General features: G+C 41.2%; 1 protein-coding gene across 2 annotated transcripts in view; it reads left to right on the forward strand.

Moving 5' to 3' along the window:
- Ush2a (usherin) overlaps positions 1 to 11,805 on the forward strand; it is a 668,288-nt gene that overhangs the window by 579,541 nt on the left and 76,942 nt on the right. For both annotated transcript variants that reach the window (XM_028760212.1, XM_028760216.1), the window contains one exon: positions 5,790 to 6,150. In XM_028760212.1, coding sequence (XP_028616045.1) covers positions 5,790 to 6,150 — 361 coding nt within the window. The remainder of the gene's footprint in view (positions 1 to 5,789; positions 6,151 to 11,805) is intronic.

An 11,805-nucleotide genomic window follows, 5' to 3' on the forward strand; every position in this document is an offset into this window, starting at 1 on the left:
CTGAGCCTATAGGGTTTGTTTGTTTGTTTGTTTGTTTGTTTGTTTTTCATTCAAACCACCACAATAGAGTAACTCTATTTTTAGAATATTCATGGAATATATCATGCTGTCAAGGTTATTAAGACTAGTCTTTGCAGCCAGGAGGTGGTGGCACACGCCTTTAATCCCAGCACTCGGGAGGCAGAGACAGGCGGATTTCTGAGTTCAAGGCCAGCCTGGTATACAGAGTGAGTTCCAGGACAGCCAGGGCTACACAGAGAAACCCTGTCTCGAAAAACAAAAAACAAAAAAACAAAAAAACAAAAAAGACTAGTCCTTGCAAAGTTAAGACCTTGGTGACTACTGACATTTTAAAAGAAATGTTTAATAGGAAAGAGTATTTAACCACAGCAGAATGAAAGGTCACATAACTCATTCTTATAACCTGGCTAAGACATATATAATCACTATGAGTAGATGTAAACAAACACTAGTCATTTTAATATATTAACATTGATGCATTGTGTTTTCTTTTATATAAAAACAATCCTATTTCTCATTCTTTTCTCCTGGAGGTCTCATGCTTATTAGTCTATAATCTTTATGCAGTAAATCTTTTTGTGATCATGTTAAAAATAACACATTGATTATTTCTTCCAATTCTTTTACTGTTCTTCTTATTTCTAAAACTGAAATTAATTTTGTGAACAGGAGTAAGATAAGAATTCCAGATCTTCATTAGAAAAGAGTTTCTCCACAGTATTTCAAGAATTACCAGTTTGATATGACACCTATTCAAAATTCATTATTTAGTCCATTTAAGAAACACACACACACACATACATACATTATATATAGAATATATTACAATGTATATAATATAGTATGATATATGATAGCCATATATAAATATGTGTCACATAATTATATATATTTATATAATATATAATACAAATATGTATAAATACATATATGTGTACATAATACATCTATATGTATATATACATACAGACACACACACATGCACATGCACGCACACACATACACACACTGTGGTGGATAGAACTTAACTGACCTGGCAGTGAAGGTATTATAGGTGTCAATAAAATAAGAAAATTCCCCAACACCAAAGTCCATAGTTGAAGTACTTGTCATGTGTACCTAGAGTCAAAATTACTCTTGAAACAGACTTAGGTCATCTGGATGTTGACTTCAGATGGACTTTAAACAGGCCAGGCTTAGGTGCTTGGGATTTGTGGGGTGTGTGTGTGTGTGTGTGTGTGTGTTTTAATATCTATGATGACACTGCTTCTTCATAGAAAGAACATGGGCTGTGTGACCAAAGCAAGAGTCTGCCACTTCCTGGTGAGTTACCTATAATGTTATGCAGAGTTGGGCTCAAGAACATAAAGGATAATTGATCTCTGCAAGTTTTATAAGAAATAGTGAAATGATACCTGTGAAGTACAGTGTTAAATGCAAAGCAACAAAATTAGGAGCAGAGCTGGAAGTCGTGGATACTTATTGAAGAACGAAGGAAGACTCTTAGTGAGAAAAGAAATAGGCTCAGTAACAGGGTGCTTAATGCGTCTGTTTTTCTTTAAGAAAAGAGGATTTTTTTGTTTACATTTATAGGTAAGGTGCCTAAATTCTTAGACACCAAACTAATGACAGCAGTACTTATCTCAAGTGACAGGTATGAAGAGTCCTCTCAACCCTCCTACAGTTCACTTACCATCATCCCATGTTTACAGTCAGTGTGTTATATGGCGTAGTAAAGGCAACATTGTAACTTGACCGAATCCAGATGCAATCTGCCATCGCTCTCCATGATTTTCCTATCTCACTCTTTCTGTAGACCTCAACACTTTCTATAGCAATCAAGGTGTAATCAGGAAGAGAGGAAGAGAGAGAGAGAGAGAGAGAGAGAGAGAGAGAGAGAGACCAAATAACCAAGGGATTTAATATCGGTAGCCATGCAGGATACATGTGTTAATGAGGTAACTGCAAAGCTAAGAAAACTCCAGGATAACTTGGGAGTGGCAGCTGTACAACAGTAGGAGACACCTTAGCGGGTAGGAAACAAAGGCAGTAGACAGAGTTATTAAAACAGAGAAATCCAGAGATAGACTCTGAGCAACTGGGTCCCAGAATTCCTAGAAGGGGTGTTTGTGGTGCTGGCTCCTTGGGGAGGAAACAGAAAACTTAGCTGTTTTCTCAAATGAAATTAACTTTATACTGGACACATCTCTTCCCAAGTGGGAGATTCCTTGCTGGCAAGATACTCAGAGTGACAGCCACAAAAGGACACAAGAAGAGAGTCAGTTCCTCTTGCACTAGAATGTCTTGGTCCCATTATTGACAGAACCCAGCATCAAGTTCCTTGATAAAGAAGAAACAGAGATCTCGATCTATATGATCTGTAGTAAGTATATTTAAAATATTTTAAAAAGGACAATTTATACACAAAGTGAGAACAAATGACGGTGGAAAATCCATACTTTCCTGATTCCTATTTATCTTCATTCTCCCCCTAGTGATAGGCAATATTAAATCAGCTGCTTTCGAAAAAGAGTTGCCCAAACGTGCTCCACATGATGAGTGGCCCCTGTGGCTGTCTACTGAAAGCTGAACACGCTATCTTTAAACACACACTATTTGGGAGGAACAGGACCAGGAACTGTTGACACCCAATAATTAGGAAAAGGAATGTGTTCTCAACCTCTTCTCTGGGTGTGTTCAGATACAAAGAGATCGTGGCCTTTAACACCACACACGGGATGCAGCGTGCTGTTCAATTCTGTCAATTTATTACGTAATCAATGTAAGCAATACTTTCCCAGGCTTCATCCTTTCATTGTTTTGGTGAACACACTTGAAGCTACCGTCGCATTGCATCTCTGGAATAGTGCAGGTCCTTAAAATTCCCCCTCAGACAGCATTTTCTTTTAATGTCATTTTTATGAAAACCATGGCTACATCTCAATTTGGGAATTCATGAGATGTTTAATAGAAATTAATTGGATTGTCATAGCAAGTCTGAAGTAAGACAACATAGACAATGTAGTCTTCCCGTAGAACTCTGACAGGTTTGCTTACACTGTCCTGTCCCAAGCAGTTGTGTTCTAGAATGCTAACCAGAGTCCTTGGCTTCGAGTCCTGGGATTCTCATTAGAGTAGAACCCTCTCCATCATATGCTCAATACCTACAATGTGCAGCAGGCACAAGAGACAAATTTGGCACACCTACATGGAATTCGTAAGTAACCTGGTCCATGAGTGGAAGCAGGTCACAATGAAAGCACAGGTCAGTGAGGTAGACCTTTGACATCTCTCTGGCTCACATTGCTCATCCTCAGACCACAGTGATTGGTCCCCTGGAGAAACGTCAGATTCCCAGCACAAAAAATTTTTCCACATCCTGCTTCTATTTTGTGAAAGGTACTGTCATTTGCTTTGTCTTAATCACCCTCTGAGTTTTGATGGGGCCAGTTAATCTGATATGGCAGCATGTGTGTTCCCCAGCGTCTGAAGAGGGTGTTAATTAAAGACTTCTAACAGCCTGGAAAATATTGATTTATTCAACACTCTCTTCTCCACTAGAGACTGGGCTGGAAGAGGAGGGCCCTGCTTTTCATTACATTCTTAGCCTAGCTCTCTACTTCAAAATAAAATATAAGAATTGATAAAGATGGGGCCAAAAGGCAGAAAAACGTCATGAAGTTATAGACCTTTTAGCCACTTGTTTGTAAAGTAGATGCTTGACCCCTTCATGGACACTGGGAGCATGGAGATGTAACAGGCCCAGTTCCCTTCCTGTCAAACGTGCATTGGGATCTTACACCTGGATGAGCAAAAAATCTGTTCCCAACACAACATCAGATATGTTAAGGCCATCTTAAATGAAAATTTGTTTTCTCTTGCCTCCGTGTTTAATGGTTTATATATTCAATGCCAAAAGACAATGCCTCGAGCTGAGTTTTGTTAGCAACAAAACCTCAAACATAAGATGACAGAGTAACCTTATACTCTGGGAGTTAGAAGAATATTTTGAGACTATTTCAGACTGTGGTAGGTTTTAGGAGATATCAAAATCGTCCTTTGTCTTTTAAAACTCTCTAACTCAAACTCTTGATCTTGTGCTCACCATGTGGTTTCATTTGCATACAGTCCTGTTTCATGGTTTCAACTCTTCTCCTTTGGGTATAGCTGGCTCATCTCTGTATTCCTGTTCCCAAGTCAAAGATGGTGTTTATGTGTGGTTCTTGATGTATGACCACAAGTGTATTAAGTAATAACACTGAGAACGTTTCCTGCTTTGAGGGAGTATGCTTTAATTAAGATTAATTTAAATGGAAAGGAAATAAGTGGCAGATAAGAAATCCATAGAAATACTGCTCAACCACCCTGCAGTCAAATGCAAGGCCTATCACTCTAGGTAAACCTCCAGAAGATCTGTGGGTTCTCTGGCCATGGCTGTCCCACAGTGGGCCAGCAGAGGTATTGGGGCATAGTGATCCCCAGAATCCCACAGCAGCAGAAGGGTCAGCCTTGCTATGCTTTGAAGTCACCAAAGTCACATCAGTTATCAGCGAGTCATATGAAACCTCAGTCATACGGAACATCAGAGAGCCAGAGAGTCATATAGAACCTAGCACAATCCACCTACCATGAGCTTAGGATTCCCCAGACACCAGCCACTGTGTGTCCAATTCTGTGGTTCTCTGTCTAATGGTAGAACCTAAATAAGACTGATTGTGCACTCACCCATGATCTGTTCCTCACTCGTAGGTATAAAAAGCATAAAACAGGTCTCCATGCACATGAATTATAACCTGGTGTTGATTTACTGAACTATTCCCTCATGACAGCCCCATGGGCTTCCCAGCTCAGTTAAACAAATCTCACAGGCATGCCCAGATGTTTGTCTCCCAGGTGACTCCAGATCTTGTCACCTTGACACTATTAACACGAACATAGAAAATACAGAGAAACATTTCACTAAAATATAATATATGCCCCAGGTTGTAATTTTCAAATCATTTATTTGGTACCTTGCATCGCATACATTTTTTTTCAAGAGAACATAATACAACAAAATGTGATCAGTGGTTACTTTCCAAAGCCTGAAGAAAGTAACTTAAGGAAGAGTGGGAGGGTGCAGTCCCTCAGGAGGGGAAGGCATAGTAGCAGGAGTGTCCCGTTCCATCCATAGTCAGGAAGTGGAGGGGTACAGGAGTGCCCCATTCCATCCATAGTCATGCCAAGAGGTGTGGAGGCTGGTGCTCAGCTTGCTTTCCCTTTTTATTCAGTCCAGGAGCCCCGCCCATGTGAAGATGCTGCCCACAGGGTGGATCTTCCCAGCTCAGCTAACCCAATCTACACATTTCCTCCAAGACTTTCTGAGAGATTTGTCTCCTAGGCGATGGTAGAACTTGCCACATTGACAATAGTAAGCATCACAGTACTGTATTGCCTAATTTTTTGTATCTTGTATATTTACATGTTTCATATGACCTATATGCACTCTTCAACACACACATATGTGCGTGTGAACTACATTAAGAAAATGACCTTGACTAGACCTTTAGCATATTCCTGATAAAGAACTATTATCAAGAAGAAGACAATCTTCTTGATAACCAAGACGAGGAGGGAGGAATCCTAAACACAAGTCTCTCTCTCTCTCTCTCTCTCTCTCTCTCTCTCTCTCTCTCTCTCCCTCCCTCCCTCCCTCCCTCCCTCCCTCCCTCCCTCCCTAGCTGTTTGAAGTGTCTGGGTGTCACATGGCTTGCTTGGTTTTTTTGCAGGCGTCCTGCTGACACTCAAGAGGAGTCTCTGCTGTTTGTCTGGTCAGAAGGCGCTCTTGAGTTCACTGATGACACAGAAACCCTGAAGCCTTTTACACTGTACGAGTACCGAGTCAGAGCCTGGAACTCCAAGGGTGTAGTGGACAGCACGTGGTCATCAGTACAGACCCCGGAAGCCCCACCTCAAGACCTCTCAGCCCCATGGGCTCAAGCCACCAGTGCTCATTCAGCCCTGCTAAACTGGACACAGCCAGAGGCCCCCAATGGCCTTATCTCCCAGTACCATGTAATCTACCAAGAAAGACCAGATGCAGCAACAGCAGCACCCAGCAGTTCTACTGTGCATGCTTTCACAGTGATGGTAAGAACTTAGAATTCATAGCCTTCAGATTATCTCGTTAACAGGTTATAATTCATTTCCTTATCTGCTTGTCATTTCCTCACTTAGAGCATAAATATATGAATTTTCCACATATGAAAACAGTAATATGGTCCTAGGGATAAGATAACAAATTGAGTATGAGGAGTATTTGGGAACCAGTTGGCAGATGAGAACTGATTTGTATTACTACAAGCAAATAAATGAATCTCTGTGCCTGATTACCTTTACAAGCCCACTAAATGGGAATAATTCAGAATGTCCCTCAATATTGCATAGGAATAAGACAAGAACATGTAATTTTCGAGTATGTCGAAGAGTTAATCTTACACACATATGTATGTTTACATGCACACAGAAAGAGGGCAATAATAGTTCATGTGCTAGAAAAGACACATGCATTCTAACAGGGTATTGATTATTCTTTCCTGAGCTCTCACCCTGATGCATAAAATAATTTCATTAGTTTACCTAATATTCCCTGAGAGTTTGCTTTATGCAAAATACTCATGTTCTATGAGAGAAGCAGAATTGTGATGATTTTTGTCTCAAAAACTTTTATATAATAGAGATGATAATTATATGGAAAAATATACCTATATTGCCCACTGCACTGGGATTTAGATCCCACACCCCACCACTTGCCAATCATGAGACACAGTCCAAGAACAGGTATCATTCGGAAAGCATTGCTCAGGAGATTCCCCGAAGTCAACAGGAAGCCCTCAGTCTGGAGAGCCTGAGTGGAGAAAAATGAAATGTTAGGGTTTTAGGAGGTGAGTATTCATGGTTTTCAAAATATTCTGAGACATCACTGACTAACCCTTGCAAATAAGGAGATGTCTAGATTGCATTGAATATTACTCTTTAAAAATTAAAGCCATTTGTTTGTGCTTTAAGCCTATGGAAGCCCAATTTATACGAAAGTTAAAGGAGTTTGTGATTATCAGAATGGAGAAATAGCACCGGGTGAGTGTGCTGTGATGTAATTCCAAGAGAACCTTTGTAAGCGGATGGTAAAGTCTAACGTTTACTGCCATCTTTATTTTTCTTGTATGGCCGACAATAAGCAGCACGAGAGAAAAGACATCAGTGTGAGCTTCCTTATCTTATTTCACAATGGATATTTTGTTCTCTTTTTTGACATTCTTTTTCTATCAGCATTTCCCCCATTTAATTTCCAGATCCTTCTTTATAAGCAGTAGTTGCCACTGTCTTATGTAGAAGCAGTAATTTCAGCTGATGATTTGATCTGCTGGGAAATGTTATTTTTATAAACTGTATTCTTAGAACTTGTACTCTAATCTTTCACCCATAAAGTAATTTTGGTTAAAATACTGAAACACCATGATAAACATATTTTCATCAAAGGCACCAGTAACAATGACCAAACCTTTGTTCTTCTAACATATAACTTCCAAGAGTGAGTATATGGGTAGTCATCTGTTCTCCCCAGGTCTAATGGAATTCCTTGGAGAGAATATCACAAGTCATTGTTTATGTGGTTTTATTATAAAACATGATTCGAGGATCTGATGGATGTGAGAACTCTGTCCTTTGTTTGTTCTGTTGGGTTCTATTTATACATTGCTAACATGTTCCTGGATGAGCAACCAGCCTATGGCCTCAGGCTGGAAGCTACACATGAAGTGCTTCCTATCATTGCCTTCCACATCCCCATCCTTACAGAGCCACAGTGCAACACTTTTTCTATTTTTTTTTCTATTTTTTCTATTTTCTTATTAGTCTATATGATGCTGAAGAGACTAGCCAGAATAATCAAGAAATTATAATATTCCTATACCTTATTTTTGAATGTGTGTATTCATCCCAAGTGACCTTCCAACATTCTGGATCAATGACTCTGAGAGCAAGACTTCCCAGAGATTTGGTTGGATTCATTAGAAAGCTCCATTTGAATTGTTAGAGCAACCAAGGCCATCTTCCATAAAGCTAGGATTCAGACATTCTGGTCACCAAGCCAAATCCCCAGGGCATAGTTACCATGACTTCACAAGGACTGATATTCTGAATCAAAAATAGACCATGGTCTATGAATCTCATCCCCTTCTACATTCCCAATGTAAAGGCTGTGTTTAACCATACAAATTGAGTGTGTGTGTGTGTGTGTGTGTGTGTGTGTGAGAGAGAGAGAGAGAGAGAGAGAGAGAGAGAGAGAGAGAGAGAGAGAGAGAGAGAGAAAGGGGGAGAGACTTTGAACAAAGGCCACTTGTAGAGGAAAGGGATTATTTGTGGTATACATCCTGGTCAGAGCCTATCATAAAGAGAAGTCAACACAGAAACTCAAGGTAGGAACTTAGAGGCAAGAACTGAAGTAGAGACCACAGAGGAATGTCCTTACCAGCTTGCTCTCTGTGGCTCGATCGCTCCTCTGCTTTCTTATACACCCCAGGACCAGTCTGCTGCTCAGGAGCGGCTCCTCCCACCATGGCTGGCAGGAAATGACCAACTGACTTACCTACAGTACAGTGATGGAGGATGCATTGCCTCAGTGGACATTCATCTTCTAAGATCACCCTGGCTTGTATCAAGTTAGCAAAAGAACTAAACATTACACTATATAGCCAAATATCTTCTTCTAAAATTTAAGCCTAATTTTTTTTATTTGCTTGTTTTCTGAACAACATGTCCTCCCCATATTGCTGCAACAATTTTTAGAGTCAAGCATATTTAATCATGTTGGATAAACAGTCATGAAAACTATGTTCCTTATCAGTACTCAGTGTTGGGGTGTCTACCAGATCAAATATGAGGCACAAATTATTAGCTGGGCACTGAGGTTTCTATGACCCTCACTACTGGGTGTCTTCTGTCTCAGCATATAGGACTCCCTTTTAAATGTTGCTCCAAGACTCCTCCTGGATTTACTTGCTCTGACTAAAATTTTCTCCAGCAAAGAAGTGACGTTTACTGTAAATGAGACATGAAGTGCAAACGCGCAGTTAGAAAAACAAATCAACCCAGACTTATGAAAGACATTCCAAACGTCACTCATTTGGTCCTTTGATTATTGTGATCCCATATTTACTCAAGGGACCACCGAAATATCACCACCCATGGTTTAAACCCATTCCTAGCTTGCCCAGGTCCCCCCAGAGTTGTTTAGAAGCAGGTGGAGGTTGCTGGGAGAGTCACAAGAAGCAGGTGTGGTGGAGCCACGAATCCTGCTGGAGGTGGCAATGGATGGAGAACAGGCAGCAGGAGCCCTCTGTGGGGGTGAAGAGGAGATATCTTGGCAGGAGGAGCAGCAGCAGCAGAGGCAGCAGGAGAGGAGAAATGGGGACTCTGTGGCTTTTAATGCATCTCTAATTTCTCTCCCAACATGGTAAAAAGCCACCTCTCTTCGAGTCTAAGTTGGTCTTTCTGAAACGAAAAGACTCAAATTCTTAGGGCGTCTTCAGATCTTTGTAGGCTTCCTTACTGAAAATAGGCTTCGGTTACAAATCCTTAAACTTACTTCCCCCATTAGCTCTGTGATGGATGGTGCAGTGTCAGAAGAGAGGCTGAATTTAGCCTCTCTTGGCATGCAAGAGTTCCATGGTGCTACTTGCAGGAACACTCCTGGCGAGGCTGGCGAGGCTGCTACCACCACTCGGGTCTGTTTGCCTTTGCTCACTGGCACCTGCCATCCCATTGGCACCTGTCACTGCACTGGCAGAAATAATTTGGGTTTTAAAGGCAAAGGGGTTTTACCTACAAGTTGATGCTCTAAGCATGTCCCTTCTTGCCCTACAGATTATAGAACACCGAGCCCAAAGCATATCTTTGCCCAGTACCCTGATGGTTTCTTGCTCCATATGTAGAATCAGGCATAAAGAGCTGATGAAATGAGCAAGCAATTTGGGTCACTAAGAGTTGGCTTCTCATCTGGCCATAAACTCCAGAATTACAACACTAGTCTCTACACTCTGGTTGCCAAACTCCCTTTCCCAATGTCAAGAAGGAGGCATTTAAAATTTCCTCATGTGCTTGGCCCAGATCTCCTTACCATTAAACAGATTTGTAGCCAAAACACATTACGAGATACTTCATAATTGCCCTATTATGAAAGGTTTGTGAGTGAATTGATGGACTCAATTCTAATCCCATTTTCATTTTGGCTTATTATAAAGTAAAATATTACGGCTTCTTAACACATGATCTTATATTGGTTGTAGCTGTGACCCTATGGCATTTCTCAGCCTTTCTTCTGCAGACCCATCTATCGAGTGGCAGGAATGCTCTGTAAGATGGCTTCATTCTAGAAAGATCTCTTGTGGTACAAACAATGGTAGGGAAAACGCTTGGCAACTCCACCTGGACTCCCTTGTGTGTCTGTCCAATAGAGAGATTTTTTCACACTTTATAGTGTAACTAGGTCATTCTTTCTATTCTATGAAGGATGCAGGACATGTACAGGCTAGCATCATACAAAGCAGTGAAGTCTCATTATCAGGGCGTGTTTGATTTGATGTTGCGTTCGCCCTCACTAGCTTTCATGATCTCCCTCTACCCCCCTTAAAAAACTTTGCGTGACTTCTTGAATTTTTATTCTGACCAGCTCCACTAAGACTCCTGTTTCTACCCAACAACAGTGGCAAAGATGAGTCCCACAGTTTGTTCTCGAGTCCTTCTTCACTGATAAGCACCAACCGTATCATCTAAACCCACTGGTTTAAAGAGGAGACATCATGGTCATGTGACTCTCCCTTCTTTATTTTTCTATTCTTTCACTGATCTCCTCAGAATCATGGGAAAGGGGGATGGGGAGAAGAGGAGGAAAGAAGGAGGGAGGATGGGGAGAGGGAGGGAGTGAGAGAGGGTAAGGAAGGAAGAAGGAAAGGAGATGAATGATTTAAGAATGAGCAGATGATAATGTTCTGATTTATCTTCCATTGCCACCGCTATGCAGGTACCTCTTGGGAATTATATCTACATGTTACGTACAGGACCCCCATGGGACCCCCACACCCCATACTCCTCTGATGGAGGCCAGCCTGGTGATGTGGTTGGTTGTTATTGTTGTTTCTGTTATTCTTCTGCTGCTGCTGTTGTTTTGCGTTCCTTTCTGTCACTCTCCTATCAGTCAAACCCACAGCTTCTCTTTTGTCCCCACCCCCAGCCCCAGCCAACTTCTCAATCTGTCACACTGATGCTACTTTCTTAGCATCCTTGAGGCCTACAGAACACTTGTCCCACCAAATGATGGAAGCATGTATTGTCCATGGTAATCTTTCCTATGAATGTCAGTTACCAGCTCGCTGAGCCGACACCCAATCGCACCTCAGCTTTGGAGCTCACTGAATAAGAAACACTCGTCAGCTTCTGTGTTGGGTCATGATCATCAAATCCTATAATTGTATTAAGAACCTCCAGAGACCCTTCTCCACCCATGTGACTAGATCCAAAATACTCCAAGTGTCTCTTTATCCATAGAAGCCCCATGCCAAGAATAGAATGTCAATCGCTTCTTTCTTGTGATTCTCAATTCTTCCAAATAGTTCACTGAGATATTTATCCCTCATATTCCTTCACAGAGTCGGGAGAAAATCACTATATGCCAGACCCCAGGGAGGAAGGGAATGACCAGTGATTTCAGTTTTAAGACCCCTCTTTGATTGGATTTGCATGAGCCCA

Source organism: Grammomys surdaster, unplaced genomic scaffold, assembly GCF_004785775.1.
Source record: "Grammomys surdaster isolate TR1022 unplaced genomic scaffold, NIH_TR_1.0 130, whole genome shotgun sequence".
In the NCBI taxonomy this organism is placed as follows: domain Eukaryota; kingdom Metazoa; phylum Chordata; class Mammalia; order Rodentia; family Muridae; genus Grammomys; species Grammomys surdaster.